The sequence below is a fragment of the Pteropus medius genome, unplaced genomic scaffold (assembly GCF_902729225.1).
Source record: "Pteropus medius unplaced genomic scaffold, Ma_sr-lr_union100, whole genome shotgun sequence".
In the NCBI taxonomy this organism is placed as follows: Eukaryota; Metazoa; Chordata; class Mammalia; order Chiroptera; family Pteropodidae; genus Pteropus; species Pteropus medius.
In genome coordinates this window covers 5,709,612-5,734,261 of record NW_024350325.1, presented here as the reverse complement: position 1 = coordinate 5,734,261, position 24,650 = coordinate 5,709,612, and the positions used below count along the sequence as shown (strand labels likewise).

General features: G+C 37.9%; 1 protein-coding gene across 1 annotated transcript in view; it reads right to left on the bottom strand.

The window, feature by feature from the left end:
• Positions 1-669: 669 nt before the first annotated feature.
• Positions 670-24,650, bottom strand: part of LRCH1 (leucine rich repeats and calponin homology domain containing 1) — a 179,489-nt gene continuing 155,508 nt past the window's right edge. Inside the window, exons 16-19 of the mRNA XM_039839339.1 lie at positions 24,323-24,432; positions 22,524-22,661; positions 20,767-20,844; positions 670-3,135 (exon numbers count right to left, since the gene is read on the bottom strand). Coding sequence (XP_039695273.1) covers positions 3,025-3,135; positions 20,767-20,844; positions 22,524-22,661; positions 24,323-24,432 — 437 coding nt within the window. The 3' untranslated portion in view covers positions 670-3,024. The remainder of the gene's footprint in view (positions 3,136-20,766; positions 20,845-22,523; positions 22,662-24,322; positions 24,433-24,650) is intronic.

The following is a 24,650-nucleotide window of genomic DNA, read 5'->3' as shown; positions in this document are numbered from 1 at the left end:
AGAGGACCTGACACTGGTCACTGCAGTTCTTGATCAGGCAGATGGTTTCGGGTCTGTGTGTGTTGTGTGTGGGTTGGGATTAGAAGACAGAAACGATCCGTCACTCTTTTCACTTGAATTCCTCAAAGAAACTGCTCTTCTACCAAGATAGGCTGGATGTGTGCAGAACAGGAAAGTACTGGCTTAGATCTTTCAGAGGTGGAATCAAAACAGCCACTTTACTCTCAAGTGTCAGATGCCAAAGGCGGCAGTTGAGGAAAGAGGACAGACCGTGTGGTTTTACAACATGCAATACAGGGCCTTCAGGCTTCCTCAGAGATACCGCTGGAGCCACCACTCCAGGGACAGGTGGAGGTACCTGAGTGTACGCCTCCGTCCCCACCCTTATCCCACCATAGCAGCTCTGCTTTTAACTGCTGTATGTTCTGTGGTTTCATTTTGAAAAGTCACACACACACACACACACACACACACGCACACGCACACACACGTGTGTGCGCAGACACAAATGACTGCTATAATCTCAGCAATGACGCCCTATAATTTTAATCATTTATACTAGATAATTGCTATAATTTGTTTCACCAATGATCCCCCAGGATTTCTTTTGTGATGAGTGTGACGAACCTTTGCATCACATGGGTAAGTCAATCAGAAGATGGTTTGTTTAAATTCAAAGTTTTAATGGCTGTTAAATTATAAAAGACTATTTGTACTACATACATTCCGTCCACTGATGCTGACCATGCACATTTTATTGCACATATAAACAGTGTACAAGGATCTTGAAGACAGCTCACAAGGACTGCATTTAGAGGGGAAAAGCCATTATTACAAAGTTTCAAAGCCATTTGTATTATACAGCCAACTTCAAGAAAATACTGAAAATTAGTATCAAAAGAAAAATTTTAATTTTGAAAAAAATCTCTCAAAACAAGGATTACAGAGGTTCATGTTGTCATATGTACATGTAAAAAAATATTTCAGGACCCTGCATTCTGAATGCCCGTCAAGGTGCAGCAATCAAAATTCCTATTTCTCTAATCAACCTCTGAAGGCTGCTAACATTTGAATACACTCTGTTCAAATGTCTTTCGCTTTACATCATTATGCTATTTGACAAAACAGGTATTTGTGCAGTACAGGAACATATTAAAATATATTTTAAGTTAAAGTGCACAGTACATTTGATAGGAAATAAGTGTGAGCTGCCGATTCCATGTGCCGTTCTCAGCAAGCCCTCCACCTTGCCTCGAACAGAGGGCGGCCGTGCACTTGACCAATGCGACTGTGCTCAATGCATACTGACTTCCTGGTGTCTTCTATGTTCAGCTTTACATTTGTCCTAAAAATCATGGTTGCCGTTGTTCTAAAACCTTACAACGGCTTTTCACAGAGGTGAGGACGCAGTCAGCATTCACAAGACTGTGAAGGATGACTGGCTGGGTATCTGCAACTGCAAGGCAAGGGTGCAGGCACGTAACTGCCTCCACGTAGGTCACCGTGTCTAGGAAGCCTTACCTGAGTCTCTCAGACCAACACAGGTCCCTTTCCTTTGCTGGCTGTCTTCTAGTCATGTTTCATTTCACCTTGCTCCCTTCTAGGCCACTCAGCTTCACAAATGCCACTTACTTAACCTTCTCCTCAGTCCGTCTTGGTGCTGCAGCAGCTGACCCACCAATTTACTGACTACTTCTGTATTTACACACCAGAGACCATGAATCTCGCAGTGTTTTATGGACTACTTCGAAAGCCACCAACTAAGTTATAATAAAATGAGCACATCTACCTTTCCAAATCCCTTCCTCTTTTTAAAACTGGCAGTTGTAGGAAGTGCCAGTTTCCTGATCCGGGTCCTAAGTGCCTTATGTAACTCTTGATTACGCTCAAAGCTGCCCTTTAAAAACTTTTTGGTTAATAAACTCTTTATCATCTCCACTTTCCTATAACATTTCTTTATTATCTACCTTTGGTGCTACTTTTAAAATTACCCAAGTTACAGTGCAAAATTATACTTCAAGACACATGATGCTAACAATTGTTACTTCTTTGTGTTAAAATGTGAATGTTTTGTATATAGCAAAATAAGTATGAATCCAAAAAAAATAATTGTTCACATTTTCTCTTCAAGTTTAATGTCTTTTTTTTTTTTCCATCACAACTATTTACAAATAACTTTGGGGTGCTCTCTTGATTTCAGTCAGTTTACTGTATCAGGGGACAATAGGGCTGCTGGAATGTAGGAAACTGGATGGAATGCAGAAATATAAATAAGACCAATGTTTTATAAACCAAAATGTAAATAATGCCTCCCCAGAAAACAGTTTTTGTCATGGAAGCACCTGTTTTTTGCTTAATTTTTTTTTTCTGAGTCATATATACAAGAAAACATGATTACTGCTACTGCACACCAAAGAAGATAGAAAATAACTCAATATTTATAATATTAAAATAAAGTGTTTAACCACAAAAAAGCAGTAATAAAATAGTTTCCTAATTTACAATTTGCATCCAAAGGATGAATAACTCACTAATAAATAATATTTATATAAATATTTTGTATGTCGAAAATAGTTTTCTAAAAGGCAATGGTCTCAAGAAACTTCTTGAAAAATTTGGTGGTGAAAAGCCTGATTGAGTCACCCTCCCCCCAACTAAATATACAATAAGTTGGGTTGTAGTAAAACAGATGCATTCTGCTGCAAAACAGTTGTGCTTGGTGGTTTGGTAATGGCAGTGGGTGAGCATGAGGGATGCAAGAGGTTGTAAAAGGCATTGATGTGCTGTTCAGTTCTTTGTAACCAGCTCCTTCACTGGCTTCAAGATAAATACCTGTCACATCTTAATGTCGGAGGTCAGTTCTAAAAGGTAGAAAATCTTCTCGTATGTCCTCCCTTAAATGCAACTAGAGTCAGGAACTGACAGGCAATGAGTGGGAGGGTGGGGGGAACAGGTGCTGAGAGCAGAGTTCAGGATCTCTGATGGGAGAAGGGTTTGAGCCGATCCGAAGGAGAGGGGTTGGTCTCATGTGAACAGAGCCTTCGTTATGGTCACATCTAGCAATGCTTGAACAGTAATGCCCACTTTGACCAGGCCTTTCTCTTCAAGAATATGATGGGGCAGACATAGTTTTTCCTAAAAGGAAGAACAAACATCAATTTTTAGAACATAAAACATACAGTCTTGCAACACCAATGATGATTGTTAAGTTGAGCTCTGTTATATGTCTGTCTGATCACCTCACACTGTGCTCCCTCCCTTGCTTTCAGCCCATTGCAAAGAGCTTTTCTGTGTTTGCAGAGAAAATAATGATTTTTTTACAAATGAGAGTTGTTCCAGAAAGGTGCTCAATCAACCTGAAATCTGCAATAGATCTAAACATTTAAGGAACCTTTATGCTAAATAACTGAGCAACACACAGTCAGCTAGAAACCACATACCAAGAACATATCAGCTGATATTCTTATAAAGCAAAATTGCAAAACACCTTTCACACATTTTAAAGAAACTCAAAAACTCATTTATACAGGCCACGCCCTGTTCTACTGACCATAAACTTTGGCTTAGCTCATTTTACTTCCTGTGATCTCTGGAATGGAGGCATGCTGGTGGACTGGTATCTTTTCTTTGTGATTTAGGAATAGCCTTGTAAAACGTCATTTTAACCGCAGCTTTCGACAGCCTCTCTTTAAGACTCTTTCATACAGCTGTCAAAGACATAAATGCCCTGCTACTTTCTCATGTTGTATTTTTTGCTCTTGGGAAATGTCTAGCACGCACAACACAGGGAAAATAATTAACGCAAGTCACTCTATGTGTGTAGACCCTTGCATGCTCAACAAAACAGTTTACAAAATAACACAATGAGGTATTTTTACACCTTTGTCACTTGGCCCTGGAAGTGAGGGGACTCTCCTTCCAAAGTGTGTCTCCTTGGCTTGGCAAAGACTCCACAGCAAACACTCCTTCTAGTCTACTCGATGATGGTGTGTTCTTCACAGTCCAATGACAGCCGTTTTTAAGGAAAATTTAAATGGGATCTGCATCATGCCCCAGGAGGTGGAGACTGTTTAACGTGAACAAGACAGGTCTCCAAACAGACTCCTTCCTCTTCACGTGACTCTTGCTTGAGAAACAAGATCTTCCTATTGCCTCAGCACAGCACTCTCCATAAATTACTACAGACATGTGTACTCTGGTCTCAAAAAGATCTCCAAAGGACATGCCATGACACCTTCGATGACTTACTGTATACCTCACGTCAGTTTTCTTACGCTCTCTCAACCATCGCGCTACCTCCACTGCTAACTCCTCCCCTAACTTGTAGTAAATTCAGAGTATCTCAGACTTTAACTCTAGACCTTAAGAAACAGCTACCTGCCAACATAAGACAGCACATTTTTAACCGTTATTTCATATGGCTGCTGTGCATTGAAATAGAATAAACTTGTCATCAACGGCATACTAGGTGGCCGAGGGATATGCCCAAGGGACTTTAAACAAGATATTTTGCTCTCGACTCCAGTTTTTACTTATGTTCAGTCCCAAATGTTCTCGAATTCTAGTACTAATATTTCCACAAGGCCTATCTCTGTGTATAACACAGCTTTTATGGGGCTAGATGTCCTGTCCTGCCTGATAACGGGACAGGTCTGCATTAATAACTGCCCCGATCCTGCTAATGAGTGATGGCTCCAGTGGTCTGCAGAGGTTCCAAACTACAGGTCATGGTTGGGAAGGGCTGGGGGCTCCAGAGAGACAGGGTGGGAAGGTACTGGGGACTCAGCCTCCTGCTTACAGGGCTCACAGACCGAGTGGGCTTAAGGTCATCGTCTCTCCCAGCCTTTATTTTTCCAACCAGCATTTCTTCCCTTCCTGGTCTCCTCACTCCTAAACCAGGTGCAGAGTTCAAGATTCTTCCCTATGCCCTTACAGCTGGCAATAAGGAACAAAAAGAAGCTATAAAAATGTACCCTTTGCATCCTTGATGCCTTTTCCCTTTCATTTAGACCTCCTGAAGAACAGGAGTGCTCTCAGATTACTTTGATGGAGTTGGAGGTACCTAAGAAAACTAGCATAACAGAAACCTTATAAAAAACATGGCAGTTCTGGTTATTTTATCACAGGACTGGGTGAAGACTCTGATGGGGAGTGCGGAGTTGAGGCGCCGGGTGGCAGGGTGAGCCTGCCAGAAATGAGGAGGGGCAGCGAGGCCAGCCAGAAGGCCATTTTCCATCACCCTGGTCCTGCCGCAGAGGAGGGTGTCCCTGGTGTGAGCTATAAGTTGGAATGAGGAGGGAACTGCTGTAGGTTCCTAGCTGGATGAGAAATGACAGAAAAAGGTCACCTCACCTTGAAGATAATGAACTTAAAGCAGAGATCGCTGGATATTTAGATTGACTTTAAAAGCATTTAAACTTCAATGTTAGGGAACCCTAACGGCTTTCCTTGGGAATATGGCAGCGGACCATTCTAGTATAGAGCTTCTTTTGTTATGTTTCTTTTTAAAGCATATAATAGAGTCATAAAATACTACCTTGCATGAGAACAATGTTTCTGACTCCCCCTGAAGAACTCATGCTTTGTTCTTTTTCACGATGGAATCAATGAGGTTCACTCGCATACCCTCGCCCACCCCTCTTCCTAATCACAGCAAACAGGCCTGGAAAAGGCAGGCAAGCCACGAAGACTAAATGCTAACTTAGAAAGATTTCCGGGGCACCAATGCCTGGCACCAATGTTACAGATTTGCATTGGTTATTTCTTTGTGACAACCTTGTAAGGTAGATATAATATCTTTATTTTACAGACAAGAAAACTGAGATGTAGAGAGTTTAAGTAACATTGCTAAAGTCGTACAGCTGGTAAGTACCAGAACCAGGATTTGAACATGTGTCTCATCTTTGAGCTGGGGCCCCTTCCAGACATCATGCTGCTTCCCATACTGTCCCTGATCAATAAGCGAGAACGTGTGGTCTTGTGCCCATGAGATAGGAAGAGGCTCTGGACTCTGAGTCCTACCCAGGCAAGACCCAACACACTCAAGTCAGGTGGGGATCAGAGAGCCCTCAACTCGGTGAAGGGCATCAGCCTGCCACTCAGCTCATTTGGCTTCTCTTCATAGCGAGGGACAGATATCTCATCCTTTCAGAAAATGCCTCGAGGGAGCAGGCAGACTGCCACCACTGCCACTGCACACTCTCCTCTCTCTACAGTTGCTTCTGCTCCCAACAGCTGCATGACTGCTTTTAGGCCAGCTGCTGAAAAAAAGAGTCATTCATGTCAGCACGGTTCATCTTGTTCAGTCTCCAAAACGTAAACTCCTGGCACTAAACTGACTGAACCTAAAAACAAAATGGTCTGTGTTACTTTAACCTAAGAGTCTGACATTCCTGCTCTGCCAAGTGAGACTCTGAGGGTCAGCTTCTTCCAGCGTAAAATGCAGACCACGTCAAACTCTTACAGAGATTTCTTGTCACTCTTCATTCAATTCCCTTTCCAGCCTTGCTACCTTCTACCTCTGCAGAACACTTCATTCTCCACACACATCTGCCCCTTCTCTCACCTCCCTACCCCGCACCCCTTTCATCTGGTTATTCTTACATGTCTTTTATGTTTTAGTATAAACATCATAGTTCCAGGTCGGCTTCACAGACCACCTACTTCCCATCAGGGTCTGGGCCAGAATCCTGCACCCGATCAACCACAGGTCTTTTGCACACTGAATTCTTCTTTATTTGTCCACTAGATCCTGCATGCCAATCCTTCCCATAGCTGTTTTATTGGAAAGCAGCCACGCTCATTCATTTATGAATCCTTTATGGCTGCTTTCACACTACAACAGCAGAGTAGTCATAACAGAACCTGGATGGCCTGCAAACCTAAAATATTTACTATCTAGTACTTTACAGAAAAAGTTTGCTGGCTCTTGGTCCAGACTGTAGCTTTTTTGAGGACAGGGCCAAATGTCACAGTGGCAGTTTTACCCCCAAGGCCATGGGGTCTTGCACAAAGAGTGTTCATTCAAAATTTGAGGAATAAATAAACAAACACAAGCATAAACACAATTGTGGTGGAAATCCAAGGATAGTCTTAAAGAAAAAAAAGTACCACTTAAAGAAAAAAAGCACACAATCTATATACCTCAATAAACTGTACATTGAGAACTAATTCCAATCTGAAGCCTAATTTTAAAAAACAAATCTCCTAAATAAAATCACGTTAAAATATTTTTCACCTAATTCAAACTCCTTTCAGGCTCCTGAAATTTTAATCTATTGTCCGTTACTTTTACCCTGAAGGTGAAACATCTTCTGTCCTCAGGACTTTTTCTCCTTATAACACGAACAGGCATGGGTTAGAGAGGTAACCCAAAGCACCATACACTCACAGACAAAAGGTATCAGGATATCAAGTGCATTTATGTATCTACTCTCATTGATGGCATTCTTATTTAGTTATCTTACTTTTGAGTTCTGCAAGACACCTTTTCACTAGCCCCATTTCTTAAGTGTCTCTCTCAGAGGACAGTGAGCTGCATACAAACCACAAATCCACGAATAGAGTGAACTAACAGAAATTAGTTCTTACACATCGTGGAAATCTCGATACTACGTGGCGAGTTGCCATCAGTTGAGAGGAACTGGAGAAAAAGAGCTATTTAAAATAGATCTTTCTATTTCAAAAAGAAAATGTAAAAAAATACTTGGTTCTTTTCATCAGGTATTGGAAGAAAATACTGAAAAAAAAAAAAGATCTTTCTTGTAAGAGGAAGGAGGTTTAGTGTGCACACACAAATCACACAACTAAATCCCTGCCCACCTGACAGATGACAAGGTGTTTGGCAGTCACACTACAATGGCAGCACCACGCTTGCCTTTGACGGGAACCTTGGAGAAGAACCACGAAGCCACTTAATATTCCGAATAGAAATTAACAGCTTGACAATAAGTGAGGCAGTTCACTCAGTGTTTTGCCTAAAGGGCTAAATTAATTGTGTTCTGCTAGCTACTATACTATTTGATGAAAAAATGTCAATCATCCAACATATCCCAAGAGGAGCAGCACAGTAGGGTACAGATACAGTAATGGCATGAAAAATAAAAGTGTGTCCAAAGATACTTTGGACACCAGAAATGAAATATGAACATAGCTTGAGAACAATGTCAACATGAAAATTAAATCGGATCTCACACGATTGTTCTACTCAGTTTTTTATTGATAGAATTTTCTTTCAGGTGGTCACCAGTGAGTCATCTCTCTCCTCCCCCTTAGGCCCCATAAAGAAGAAAAAAACCCTAAGGGTGGTGATCATTAATGGGAAGACTCAATGCCCTGCAAAGACAGATGGAAATGCTGAGCACTACTCTGGGTGTGCACAAATAAATGTACCGATGGGACGACAAAATCTTGGAATAATTACCCCAAAGTGTTTATTAAGCAACTTATGGCTCAATGTGCTCTTCAGACATGGTACAAAGGGATTTTATTGTGTTACAGATTGAAGAGTACAAGATAGCACCAAAGTTGATTTAGTACATCTGCAGGTTATCTATACACAATGGAGGTTATTCGATAACTTCCACATACCCTGTATTTCACCAGTCAATACAAAATCAGGAGGAAAAAGCTCAGTTAACTCAAGATATTATGTCAAGAATGTTTTCTGTTAGAAAATCTTAGCTGATTTAACAACAAAGAACATTTATAAAGATACTCTTCCATGGGTGTTCCACATTCTCCAGTAGCCTGGATTCATAGAAATATTCAGAAAAATACAATTATCTTCTCAGTAGCTATCTATGATGACCATTTGCATCTCAGTAAACTTCAAATTTATCTTGATGAAGTTAACTCTATCAGCTCGCTAATTTAAGAAACAGTATTTTGCAACCAGACGTAGACTAAAGCACAGGAGATTCCTTAACCTTGTAACAGGACACTCTCTTATTAGAAAAAGACATCCCAAAACCAGGAATATCCTGGCCTAGATAAGATTCTACTGGTTTTATCTTTTAATTACAAACTGACCACAATGCTATAAAGCAGATATAGTTAATCCACAAATAAAAGCAGCTTGGTAATGTCACTGGAAAACAAAGGTTAAATGGAAATTTCAATTCGTCAGAGAAATTACATTCTTCTAAAATAAGAGCAAGCTTATTATTAGCTCCTGCCATAGTAAATCCAAGCCCCGGGACCAAGAATGTTCCATGACTCATGGCTTTGTTTGAAAACAACTACAGTCAAATCCATCACATTCTGTACCTGCCATTACGATGGGATGCAGCAAAAGCCAAAATGACCTATTACATTATTTAAAAATAGAAATCTCTTCTGGAAAATGTTTTTCTAAGAGCCTCTGAGTACAGGCTAATAAGTAAGAAGTAAAAATACATGGAAATTGGTGCCGAGCAAATCCTCCATGTGGTGCTCTAACAGCAATGGCCCCTTCCTTGCCCAGCGCTGTTCTGCACAGCTTAGTCTCATGCTGCAGGGCAGAGGGCCTGGTCCAGGGTAGAAGCTGGTGGCAACTTTCCCTGGTGCCCTTCACAGCTCCCACTGCAGAAAGAAGGGAGGAATCCAATGGAAAGGCCAGGCAAGCAGTCATTCTCCAGATGGTATTTTTCAACGTGGTCAATGGTGCTTTTAGTAAGATTTGTATAGACTGAATTGGGCCCAAATGCCATTTTTCTGTTTCCTCTGCAAAGTGGTCCCTCTATAGTTCAATTAAGTGGGTTTTGACTTAAACACTGAAAAAGAAAAATTTCCATATGATAAATCCCCTTTGCTCCTGTTCTGAAACTCTCTTCCATGCCAGTCAGCACAGTGACGCTCGACAGAGAAAAGGAACTGCACAGTACTGCTGCGGGCACTGTGCGAATGAGGAAGCGTGAGGTATGAACACACTTTGTTGTCACTGTTTTTCAGTGAGTGAGAAAAGTTACTCAATGGGAACTGCATTCTATAAAGTTTGTGCTTTTGGAAAATCTGATTTGTAAATGTTCAGCTTTGAAACTCGAGGGACTACTGGAGAGATAACAAGGATGGAAGTTGCAAAGCAAAGGCTCACATGAAGGAAGGACCCCGTAATGGATCTGGGTGACAGAGCAGAGTGCTTGGACGCACATGCAGACATTACGTGGACAGAGCATTCCAGTGGTAAGTGACATAGATCAGCACTATAAAGAAAGTATGGACAAGACAAAAGCTTATTAGGTCCCTGGAGCGAAAGGCAGTAGTTGGTTGTGGGGGTTTCTCCCCGAGGGCCAGAAGAGTGTCAACAGTCTTTCGAATGTGATGAAAATCCAACTGCAGGATGTCACACGGAGAGCAGAGGTCAGCCTATTCCGAGGGCAGCCAGCAGAACAGAAAGAGACAGTGCATACAATTAAAGATACACAGAAGAACAGCTGGAAAGAAACACATTTTTGGTTACTAGCAAATAGCAAGAGTAACCTCTTATTTCAAGCAGGTAAAATCCGCTCCAGCAAAGATTTAAAAAATTTATTTGAAAAGAAAAGTAGCATACCAAACGTGTTTTATGCAAAGATATCCTTCACCCATAATCTTACTATTGAGGAACAGAAAGTTCTGCAATTTATATATCATTCTGGCATTCAAACAGTTTTAATATTCAAGTGGTATAGTGTGTTCACCAATGGCATAAAAATAAGAGCTTTTCACTTGGGACCTCTAGGTCTTAACTTTAGCAAAGGAAAAAATATAAGACTTTAAAGTTTAATCCCCATCTTTCCTCACAGTTCTCTAAATGCTTTTTAAACCCTGGTTTATGAAGAATGAATAGAAAGTTTTTCTCTCTGTAAGGTAATACATACACCTAATTTATTTTCCTTTTGGGATTACTGATAAGCTCTGAAGAATGCTAGTTCTAATTATGTCCTTACATGTGTTAAAAACTAAATTAAATGTCATGTTTTTGCAACTACACATAAACCAAAAATCTAGAGGCAGCTTCTTAGATGTGAGGTTAGAATAAAAGTGCATTCTCACATAGGATTGCTTTGTAAATTTCTTCACCACTAAACAAGTATGGTTTGGGCTGGGGCACAAATCTCCATGCACGTTTTATCTACTTTATGGTCATCATATAAGGAGGCAGAGCTCCTATTTTATCAACTAAATGCAAAAATAAGATGCTTATTCTTCTGAGTTGACCTCCAGATATCTATTACTGTCAGGAAGCAAAGAGTTTTCTGATACACTGAATTCCTGAACTGGGAATGACAACAGCTTAAAATTTACAGTGATTATAATTCATATGTCAGTATGAAAAAAAGTTGTAGCTTTGTGTCCAAATTAAACAAGGATTGAAAATATTTGTGATATATGCAGCTTTATTTCTAAATCAGGCAAAGCATTTAAAATATATAGAATATATATTTTATAACATACTTTGATACAATATTGCCCTTTGTTTTAGCCTCATGGCTAAGCAGATGCAAATCATGGAGCAACTGAAAGATCCTGAGAGTTCTGTCTTGCTTGTGTCCTCTGACGTTATCTTGATGCCCTCAGGTAAGTAGGAATACTACAATATCGAGTGGGTTGAATAAGATGAAATTCTCATTTTAATTTATGAAGGTAGAGATACTCAATAAAAGGTTTTTAGTATAATAAATCATGTTCTATCTATTCAGATTAGGTGTCATTTTTTTCCAGTGGATTTGGAGGAATCAAGCTACCACTGTTATTTTCCCAATAATTAAAACAGCTACACATAGATTGGATTTCACTGAGAGAGATGCTAGTCAAGGATTAACAGATGGGGAAACATCTAAGAGTTCTCCGCTGCAATGCTGTGCTTAACCAGTGAAATCCAAGCAAAGCGGACACAAGACAAAAGGCATCCACAGACGGAAATGTGATTTTCACAAAAGTGGTATTTCCAGGTTAAAGGCAAATCATTCTATCTCCGTATATATTTCAATACATTTCCCAGACCTCCAGCAATTGCATCAGTGAACTTGAGTCAGATCACCTTTGCAGTTTTCAGTGTACACTTCTCACGCAGGTAGGCACCACAGACTATTCTGCTTATCCTGGAAATAATTTCATGCTACCATAGATCACAGGCTTAATTCAGACTAAAGTGCATTGGGGCTAGATTCACAGTCCATGGTGACTGGCTTAAATTAAATCGCTATCTCTAAAGGGAAAGGCATGGATCTAAGATTGTCTGGTAGGCAAAAATCTGAGTCGCCCTAAAGTGTGGAATGGGGGCCGCTGTGGTCCTCTGAGCCATGCTCTGAGTCTAGCTGACTCACAAACCCCCTGCAAAGATGCTACAATAGGAACCGGGGCTGAAACTGCTAGGGAAACCTGGGAGTTTTCTGACCTTTGAGCTTCCCAAATTTCAGTCTTTAATTATAGGGATTTAGAGCTTATATGTTTTTTTCTTCCATAAAATTAAAATAGGAAAATACTAAAAAGAAAGGAAATTTAAAGAGGCAAAAGTTCACTAGTATTTACAAAGCATTAGTAATTACTGCAAGGCATTTAAAAAACACAGTGAATACAGTCAGAGTCCCTAGAGGCAAGTGCAGATGCTAATTCTCATTATGGTGAACAGAAATCACAATTGCTAGAGGGTAGCGGATTCTCTTAGAAGCAACAGTCAGTGTGTAACTGAGATCACTATTAAAGATTGGCTCAGATTCCCCAAATATTACAGACACAAACAGAAAGATAGATGAATCTGGCAAAGGAGTTCAGAGTGTAATTGAGTCTTAATTCTAAGAAATTTAGAATATATTCAATTTATTTAAATATAATTTAAAATTTGAAAGTCAGTATGCTTACAAAGTATTTTTTTTAGTCTAAAATATCATAGCACAGAATGTTCACGGTCATCTGAAAATTTAAAGCCCTAAATGACAAAAAAATGGAGTGAGGTGGAAAAGGGTTTCCAGAGTTTTCTCCAAATATTTAAGAATTGTAAATTTTACGAACTTAGAGGATAACTCTAATATTGGTAAGCTAATTTATTTAGGAATGTAATTTAAAACTCCTTGAATATATTGCTTCTAAAATGTTTATCCTCAACCACACACATATGAAAGGCTGTCAGACTACTGACCAGAAGTCACTCTGCCACCAGGAAACACACAGCGGGAAAAGATTCTTACATGAATGGTAAGCGTATACTACTTATAAGAAATGTGACTGACTTTACAAGCTAGAAACTGGTTCTTTTTAATTACGAATTTAAAAACTGATGTTAACAAAATAATAAACACGTCAGTCTGCACCCCTGATTATTCGACCTCAGAATTAACCAATATAAATGGAAAATTAAAATAAATCTTGTAAGAAGAATCTCAGCCTCCCTCCAAAAGTACTCATTAGTTATGATTTAAATTGATACTAAAGCTATTGATTTGGGGAAGAAAAAGAGGCATAAGGCTCATTTCTCCTATTCTCAAAAAACGAAAACGTACAATGGCTTCAATTTATAGAATGTCTTCCAATAAAAAAAACTTCAGATCAGTTACATATGTATTTTTTCCTAAACCCTCACAACAGATGTAAAGTAGGAAAGTTGTTAGTATTACTTTCAAATATAACATCTTATTATAAAAGACAAAATGCAAATATGAAAGCTACTGAAAGCTAGACTTAGCCATATTTCCACTATATCAATGTGATCATTGTTAGCATCTGAATGTACTCTATTTGGCTGATGCAGAAGCTGAGGGATACCAAGTGACCTGTCCTTGTGGCACAGAAATAAAATCTTCCACCTTCTATACTACTGCAAGGATCCCTGGCCCCTGTGCTGCCCAGGCAGATGGGGCCTGGATTGCCAAGATGTCTACCACTGTCAATCGAGTTTCTGCCCTTAATCCTCTTCTCCATTTTCCCTCTGGAAACAAAATGAATATGAAGGGCTGGGCGGTTAGAAAACAAAGTGCATTTCTAGTCTAAGTTCCCTCCTCATCTAAAGAGGGCAAGTCTGAAGAAATGGAGGCTTCCAGTCAAGATGGAGGAGAAGGAATAAACTGTGCACTGGCCTTTTCCATGACCACATCAAAATTACAATTAAACTACAGAAAAAAAATCTTTGAGAACTGCTGCACAACAGCAAATCCACTGCAGTCACGGCCAGTCCTCAAAACCAATCGGCCTGACGGTCAGTTCCTCCCATTGACATTCAAACAGCAACCAAGGCTTAACTACACAATGCACACAAGGTACACACCTGAAGTATCTGGTTCAGATGACCAGGGAGACTGTGCTATTGGGCCTCACAAGACACCTACTACATAAGGCTACTCTACTAAGACCAGGAGACAACAGCTCTACATAATACACAGAAACAAACACAGTGAGGTAGCCAAAATGGGAAGCCAAATGTCCCAAATGAAAAAACAGAACAAAGCCCCAGAAAAAGAAGTAAACAAAATGGAGACAGACAAGCAATCTACCAGTTGCAAAGTTCAAAACACTGGTTATAAGGATGCTCAATGATATCAGTGAGAACTTCAACAAAATGTTAAGAATCATAAAAATGGTGCTAGAAAACATAAAAAAGAACCATTTAGAAATAGGAATACATAACTAAAATGAATAATATAATAAACGAATTAAAGAATACATTAGAGGGAATCAACAGTAGAGTAGATGAAACAGAAGATCAAATCAGCAATTTAGAAGATAAGGTAGCAGAAAACAGCCAATCAGAAAAGAAAAAAAAAAATGAGGATAGTTTAAGGAGCCTCTGGGACAACATCAAGTATACCAACGTTTGCATCATAGGGTACCAGAAGGAGAAGAAAGAGAGCAAAGAATTGAAAGCCCATTTGAAGAAATAACCTCGTGTAGTAAATAGACATACAAACCTAGGAAGGACATAGAGTCCTAAACAAGATAAACCCAAAGAGGCCCACACCAAGACACATCATAATTAAAATGACAAAGGCTAAAGACAAAGAGAGACTCTTAAAAGCAGCAATAGAAAAGCAGTTACTTACTAGGGAATTCCCATAAGACTATCAGCTGATTTCTCAGCAGAAACTTTGCAGGCCAGAAGGGATTGGCAGGAAATATTCAAAGTGATAGAAAGCAAAGACTGACGACCATGATGACGCTACCCAGCAAAGCTATTGTTTAGAATCAAAGGACAAATAAAGAGCTTCTCAGGCAAGAAAACACTAAAGGAGTTCATCAACATCAAACCTGTATTACGAGAAATGTTAAGGACTTCTTTAAGAAGAAGAAAAAAGATAAAAACATATGAATAATAAAATGGCAATAACTAGATATCTATAAACAATTACTTTAAATGTAAATGGATTAAATGCTCCAATCAAAAGACATAGGGTAGCTGAACAGATAAGAAAACAAGACTCTTACATATGCTGCCTACAAGAGACTCACTTCAAATTGAAAGACACACACACAAAACTGGGGTAGCAATACTTATATCAGATGAAACAGACTTTAAAACAAAGCTATAAGAAGAGTCAAAGAAGGACTCAGTAATCCCACTTCTGGGTATTTCCAAAGAAACACAAAACAATACTTTGAAGGGACATGTGAATCAATATGTTCATTACAGTATTATTTACAATAATCAAGATATGGAGGTAAAATGGGTGTCCATCAATGGATGAATGGATAAAGAAGAGGTGGTACATATATACAATGAAATATCACTCAGTCATAAAAAAATGATTGAAATATTGCCACCTTCAACAACAGCGATGAACCTAGACAAATGCCATATGATTTCATCTACTTGCAGAGTCTATAAGAACAAAATAAACAAATAAAACAGAAACGAAGTCATAGATAGAGAATATTTTGATGTTTGCCAGATGGGAGGGGGGCTGGGGGATGGGTGAAAAAGGGGAAGGGATTAAAAAACACAAATTGGTATTACAAAATAGTCCTGGGGATGTAAAGCACAGCATAAAGAAAATAGTCATTAATATTGTAATAACCATGTATGGTGTCAAATAAATGGGTACTAGATTTGTTGGGGTGATCACTTTGTAAGTTATACAAATGTCTAATCACTATGTTGTACTTCTGAAACTAATATAATATTGCATGTCAACTGTAATTGAAAAAATATTTAAAAAATGAAATGAAATAAAGAGTGCAAACTTGTTAAATTAAGGACTTGCTCCTTATAGATGTCTGAAGCTAAAGCTACTTATTGAAAATCAAGTAGAAAAATTTATCTAGTGAACCAAATAAATATCTACTTTCTAATTTGATGCTTCATAAAACAGAGATTTCTTTCCACCTGAGACAATTTAAAAATAGCCCTAAATTTGGATCAATTTGGAAACCCCCAACAGCCAACCATAAAACTTCTACATCAAGGTCAGAGGCCAGGAATAGCCAAGCTGACTTGGAAAAGGCAAAAGAAGGCTCAGTATGTCCACAAAGAGCCCCATGACCCCAATGCTTAATTGGAGTGAGATTTCTCGTGAAACAAAGAATACATCCTGAAACATTTAGAAGCCCACCAAAGGTAGGCCTGTCATCAAGATCAAATTGAAGCTTGACCAGAGGCCACTGACGATTGCAAAATCTGACCACTGGCATCAACACTACAAGGGGCAATGGGATAGCAGTGCCAGCAACATCATCCAATCCCCAGATTTTCCAGGGTGCCATGATGTGTGACTCCTACAGCTCAGCAACTGATGAGGGAGGAAAGCAACTGTGGAGCTGCAGGACATAACAGCTTTCATGGAATATCAGAGCTCAAAGAAACCTTACGGGTCCTGTGATTTTCAAACTATGTTCAATAAAACCCTTTCTCCCTCCCAAAAAGAAACCTTAGCTGAAAATCCAATGTATACCATAGGCAAAAGAGAAAGTGCTCTGGCTGAAGCAAGTGAGTGGGAGTGATCTGTAGGCCATTCCAAAGGATCAAGGGCTCTGAAGTATGCTGTTTAAATCCACTGCTTAAGTCTAATACCCGTACTTCGCAGAGCAGGGAACTCAGTCACAGAGAGCTTCTGTGTGACTAGAAGAGGGGGGCTCTTCACGCTGGCAGATCTGGGTTCAAGCACCAGCTCTGCTGCTTACCAGCTTTGAGTACAAGCTTAGGAAATTCTTTAACTCTTCTGAACCTCAGTTTCTTCACCGTGTGGTGATGAAATATTTACCTCAAATTCTCAACAGTGAGCATTTGAGATGATGCATGTATAAGATGTTCTCAGTAAATGGTTAACTGCTCCTAATTTTAAGGCGTTCGCCCTAGGGCACATAACTAAGTAACAGCACAGGTGGGTCTGATTCACCCATACCGTTGTGCATTCCCTCACTCTGCTCACAGACACTCCTCCCAGGCCAGGTTTATTCAATTTGTGTCCCTTTAGTTGGGCAAGTGGCTCCAAACAGAAAAACAAACACAAAAATCCAAGAAATGGGCAGCAGTAGAGGAAGTGACCTATGCCGAAATAACTATCCGAATAAACACTGTCCCCATACCAAAAAAGAACCTTGCCGATGAGTACCATTTCTGGTCCATTTCAATATTTCCTTGGCATTGTCCTCAATAAACCTCTTCCTCATCCCAGAATCCCTCACAGTTAATGGCAAATATGCCTGCTGTCATTCTAACAGAATTTCCTCAGAATCCCATCACCAACTTCTTTCTGTGACATCATCTCCTTTCTATCAGTGGTGTCCACTGTTCCAATCCTGTCTAAGATTCCCGCCCCTTAATTAATATTTGAGGGTATAGATCCGGCCTTATCTAAATGTCGCAATTAACAGACAGGTCTAGAGTTGCCTTACCTGTCTACATACTCTAACCTGCAAACAACTGAGCTGCTTACACTGTGCAACTCTGAATGCAGCCTATCTGGAGACACGACGTTTATAGGTAAGCCACACTGGGACCGCCCTACTAAAGCCCACAATAAAATGCTTCATGAACCTTGATCAACCCCAAGGCAGACACCTGGGAATGTCTCCATGAGGACTTCTAAAGAAAATACAACACCTGGAACAATTTTAAAATTGCTTCCATCCCATTGAATTAATTTATATGTAATAATTTAACTAAATCTGCTCAGCAACCACATTCCATCCATATGAACAATTATATAAGCTGACAACCCTGACTTTGGGTTGTAGTTTCAAAATGTGATTCTATTATAAAGGGCAACAAATTTAGGCTGAGAGCACAGCTGTGACTTTTCAGTCTCTAGAGGATGATGTATTATTATCAATTAGATATTTAGCTTAAAAATGACAGAATTCAAGATTTCTGTGGCTTATGGGTGTGTGTATGTAGATAAGTTATAGATGGAGAAGAAAACAGGAAAAACTTGCAAATTAGGAGGAATTAGCTGTTTGTTACTGGGAAATCAATGACTATTTTGTTACCCAAATATTAACTCTGATGCAAATAAGAAAATGTAACATTACAGGGCCTGTTTTTAGATACCAGTCATTTTAAATGTATAATTGCAAATGGAGAATTTCTGCAACTAGACTTGTGATATAACTATATTTTTAGTGCATATCATCAATTGTAGTGTGCCACATATACACTCAAAACATCAACCCTCTTTAAGAAGTAAAATAAATGTAACAATCTAAGTGGGAGGGAGTCATTCCACTTCTCCTCAAATTAGTATCCTGTTCCTAGATGAAAATACTTTCTCATTTCCAATGACTTATTCCTCATCCATTCTGTTAGAGATGAAAGCATGCTCCTTTGAGTATACAGGAAGATTCGCCAATTGCCTTCCAGTTGGCAATTTCTGGTTTCCACTACAATATTCCATCTTTCTTTTAACATATCTCATTCAAGAAGTTCAACTGCTAACTAAAACTAACCAGCAGACTTTTTTAAGTAGCAATGAACTTAATGTAACTCTAGTCCCCAGTAAAATGTAACTGGATTGTTCATCATGATGAATATATATTTACACACACACACACACACACACACACACTTGCATGTACATATACACAATGCAAAACTGAAAATCACCTCAAATCTTAAAAACAACTTCAAAAATAGCCTAAGTGGTATATTTCTTAGTAAGCATAGTTAAGTGGGATATTGGCAAAAAAAGCTCATTTACTCCTTATAATTCAATATTCTCAGGAATTATGAGTTGCCTATTAATTAGTGCTAGGGGCATAATTCAGAAATTATAATAAAATTTTCTCTGCATTTTTTATGATAACTTAATTTCTTTTTGTCCACCTTAAAAGAAAATCATAATTATCAATATTTATTCACAGTAATTGGTAAAGAGCATTTCTATTTCATTTTGTATTATCATAAGCCAAAAAACTTGGATGAGTTTAAAAATATCACAGGGGATTAGGTCATAACTCATTAGTGCTTTCTAGGACAGACATGAATAATTTGCCATCTGACCAGGTATGAAAGTTTTGATTCACACATGGGAAATTTTATTATTAGCCCATTACAGAATCAAATTATTAAAAAAGGTATGTGTAATTTTCACAAATATTTGAAGTCACCAATGTATATGAAATAGCAAAATGTACACATACTATATAGAAACACAGATTAACATTGTTGAAAGACATCTGAATTGATCACAAAGACATTCAGTCCATATATAAAGATTACACTCTTAAAAAATGAATTTGTAAGCTACTTTTATTGATACTACGGCTCTGACTTAAAGATACTTTAAAAATTCTCTGTTTCCTCAAATAAGATTAGAAATTCACCATTAAGCCCTCATCTTTGAATTTCATCAAACTGAAAAATAGGGAGAAAAGAGAGGAAGGAAGGAAGTGGGCAGGTGGGGGAGGGAAGCCTTTTTCAATTCCAATATCTAACTCCTGTCACTGACTAGAATTACATGGAAATGTAATTCCTTCACGTACTCAAAAAGTGTCTCATGATAGAGTGTGTAGCTGCTTTATCCCTGGAACATATAAAAGATCGAAGAAATGATAAGAAATAGAATTTCTGTCCCTTTCTGTTTATCGCAATGATGATAAACTTCTCAACTTACCCCCAAATTCTGAGTAGACTGGCTCTTGTCTAAGAAACCATTTTATGTTACTAATAGCAAAGTCTTTAAAAACGCCAAATTGGCTGAGGCTGAGGCTTAGCTTGCGAGAAAGAAAAGTAGCAAACTAGAGGTGGGCTGGACATAGAGACTTGCCAAATGGGTCTAAAGCAGACTAAAGGAGAAAATATAAATGCAAACAGTTAACAAACTATAAAGCAACATACAAACATTATTATTATTAATGATTAATGATTAATAATAATAACAATAATTAATATTTTCAATGCTGATTATTTTGATCTACATACCCAAAGTGCAACTACAGAGAATGAAAATTAATAAATTAGTTGTCAACTACAGATCTGTTTTGCTTAAGAGCTTTGGATAAGGAAAACTATAAGCTCCAAAATTCTGCCCTATGAACCGGAGAGAAAGCTCAATGAAGCCTCAGCAACTTCTGCTCTGGGAAGAAGGAATCAAGCTGACTAAATTTTTTTTCAAGTTTGGAATTACACATTTATTTCAAAACCTTAAAGATATTATATTCCCCTTTTTCTTCAGAATTGGCCATACCGCTTTAAGCCATTTTTATTTCATTGCAATAGAGCAATTTAAACTAAAATTTTACATAACATATTCGATATCATTCCTCAAGAAAGACTGAGATTAAAAGGTATATACAAAGTTGTAAATCTATTCATGGGTTCAAACACATATATTAAATAAAATCTTTACTAAAACATGGTTATTTGGGCAAATTTGATGTTACCTCTGGTACTCCTAATTTTCGGCATGCTTCCAAAAAATTTTCCACATTTCTTCTGCATTTGGCCATGCTAAGCTTGGGCTATAAATGCAAATATGCAGAAATAATACATTACTAAAAGAAATCATTTTAATGACAGGTTAAATTTTAAGTTTTCTAAATGACAGAAGTAATACATGTTTACTGGAGAAAAAATATATAAGCAAATAGAGACAATAAAAAATTATCCAGAAATGTCGACCCAGAGATAAGAACTATTAATATTTTGAATTATGTTTTTCCAGATATCATGTGTGTACATTTGTGTATACAAAGGCATACATATATATACACACACAGACATGTCTATATGCTGAATTTCTGCATATATGTATCTATACATATATGCATGTATGTGTATATGCAAAATTTTCTGCATATGTATGTATGTGCCTGTATGTGTATACCTATACACACAGATACATACATACACACACACACACAGTTTTTAGGGATCATACTCTTGTATAACTTACTTAGTTCATCTAAAAATATACCATAAGCATCACCTTTTCCCATCAGCAAATATATGTCTATATGAAGGGTTAAATTCACCAGTCCAACTAAACTCCTTTCCGTTAAAGCAATGGATTTAATTAGAAAGAAGTAACATCAAGGTAAACAGCACTAAACAAGATAGATGTTAAGGACTTAATGCAACAGAGTTGATCCTGGCTAGGTGACTTCCAAGGTATGGAATAGATACCAGGCACATCTGATTCACACATTTTAATTCTTATATGTAAGTTTTAAAAGCTTTACTGTTAAATTTTAATATTTCACTATTAGTTCTTTTAAAAAGGAAGGCAAGAAGCATGAATGACTCCAACAGTCTAGGTGTAGAAGCAAGAGTAGATCTGGAATTTGAATACAAACCCTACATCCTTAGCACCTACTCTTCCTGCTTTGCTTAAGGAACAGTAAATAGTGTGAATAGGAATTCTTTCTCTCTACTTGTCTGATCCCTATGTAGGCTTCAAAGACAAGCTTATCCCTGATTCCCGCACTCTCATCTGACTGACCATAAAGCTGACTCTGTACTTCACTTCCGGGTGGTAACACACTCTGAGATATAGAGGAAGAGGATCCTACATGCTATGCTGGCTTTATCTCCCCTACAGAGGAGACAAGGATTTATCTTCACCTTTCCAACTGTTCCCCCAGTACTTCCAATGTACCCTTGAGGAAAGTGAATGATCAAGGAATTGTTGAATTAAAAACTGGCTGACCAACCTCTGGTTTGACAGTTTACTAATGATCTTTTACATAGAATCTACATCTTTTCAGACTATCCTAAAATCCCCAATGATTAATAAAGAGATTCCATTTAAAAGAGAAGCTACCAACCAAAAAAAAAAAGTTTTGTCAAAGACTTCTTACTATTAAATAACCCTTTGTGAGAAATGAATCTTTATGTCTGTAAAGTCTTAAAGTTAGCACCTCAACCAGTAATTTCTTAAACGTGATTTGCTTTATATTCGAAATAAATTCCTTTTCTGTAATTTACATATTTATTTTAAATAGTCTCCCTTTTTTACAGTGAAAATGTTGCTTTCTTCAGATCTATTCGTTTTCTGCTCTTCTTCTAATGGTTTGGAGCCCAACAGAGAGGATTTGAAGCAGGGTCCTGGTGATCCCATTGGCATCTTTAACCAGCAAAACTGTCCCAAAAGAGTTTGTTTTATATAAAACTTAGTTTCTCTTTATGCAATGTTACTTACAACTGCTGGTGAGGGGACATGGATGCTTGCAACAGATCGTGGGCGGATGTGATTGACCAGATGGCAGAGGACAACGCCATCCATGAGCGCAGCCCCCAGGTCCTCATGCAGGCTGACCTTGAGTCTCATCTCAATGCTCTGTGGAGGAATCAGAACATTATGGTAAATGAATGACCACATACATGATGGTGGTATACTACGTAGCCTAGGTGTGCAGTGGGCTATACCATGTAGCTTTGTGTAAGTGCATTCTGTGTTGTTCACACAACGACGAAATTGCCTAATCACACATTTCTCAGAATGTATCCCTGTTATTTAGCAGCATGTATATGAGATGCTCACAATTCAAAAACTTAAGTGTAGAAAAGATGCTAGTAGAAGCCAAAATATTAACAGTGGTTATCTTAGAGTGGTGGGATAAAAGATGATTTATTTTTCTTCTCCATTTCTCTATATTCTCTTTTTATCCAATCAGGATTACTTCCCATAATATTTTCAATTAAAAACTATTTTAAAAAAGGTGACAACCAAAGGATTTCTAAAAGAATGTAGCATATTCTTGAAAAATTAATAAAATGTACAAATGTGTAGAGATACATGATTCAGTGTCCTCTTAAACCTTATAAAATAATAATTATATATTCAAATTGGAAGTTGAGGAGTCAGAGTTTTTCTTTTGTAATTTGGGGAAAATTATTAAATGAGAATTTAGCACACAGCTCTGACAACATTATAGCAGTTTGGATCTTATTTGTAAAAAATACTGGAGAGTTCCATACTGAATTATAGGACAAAATTTACTGCCCATCCTAATGCAGCTAGAGGCAGATTTGTAAGAGAAGACAAATTGATCTTTTCTTCTCCCTATGTTTTCTGAGGTAAAAAAAAAAAAAAAAGGCGGTCAAACATTAGCCATGATCTCTGCCATCACCAAGCTTGAACTCTTCAACGGCACCTAGCACAAGATGTCGTTCTTGGTAGGAACTCAGATAGGCTGTCTATCAAATGCTTGACTAAAAAGTTCTGTCCAGTTTTGGATACAAAGTGAGGATAACTATAAACACCTTTAAATTAATGGATTATTATTAAGTAAACAAATAACAGTGCATTATTTTAAAGTATATCTGAGTTGAAATAATGCTAGCTTTATACATATGTGTTAAGTAGTCTACTTACATTATGTCCTATATTTCTCACAAAACCCCTCTACAGCAGATTGTAACTATTTTTTTTAATACATGAAGAAACTGAAAAAAAAAAAAAGAAAAAAGAAAGAACAGAAAAAACTGACACTCAGGGATGTTAAGTGACTTGCCCAATATCAAATAATCAATAGGTGACCTAGCTAGATTTGAAACTAGGTCTGTTTGCAGTGTTTCAAAGTCTACTTTTTAAAACTACAGTTGACTCCTGACCATCATAGGTTTAAACTGTATAAGTGGGTCCACTTATGTGAGGATTTTTTTTCAATAAATACATACGGTGATGTAAATGTATTTTCTTATCGTTTTCTTAATAAAATTTTCTTTCCTGTAGCTTACTTTGTTGTAAGAATACAGTATATAATACATATAACATACAAAATATGTATTAATCGCCTGTTTATGTTCTCAGCAACACTTCCGGTCAGTGCGCTATTAGCACTTTTGGGGGAGTCAAAAATTATACTCAAATTTTCAACTGTGTAAGAGGCAGATGACAGAATTCCTAACCCCCCAAGGCTGTTCAAGAGTCAACTGTATAGAATGTGGCTTCAATTCTGAAAATTATTATTCGATTAGATCATATTTCTTGGGTACCTCACGGAGTTGCTCCACCAGTTCTTTTTCTTCTCTCAACTGTTCCATTTTCCTCCGAATTGTAAACTGCGGGTCTATAGATTCCAAATTTCTCTGAGGTCTTAGAAATACTATAATAGAAAGGGAAAAAAGCCTTTATGGAGTACCTAGTAGAGGCTGCCATAAGACTATTCATATTTAAATTAAACAAATATTTTATTTATTTATCCTAAATAATTTATCACTCACAGAAACAATGATAAAAGCATGACTTCACATGGAAAGTGCGATTCAAATATTCACAAGAGATTATTATTTTATAATTATACTGGGTTGTGTAGACTAGACT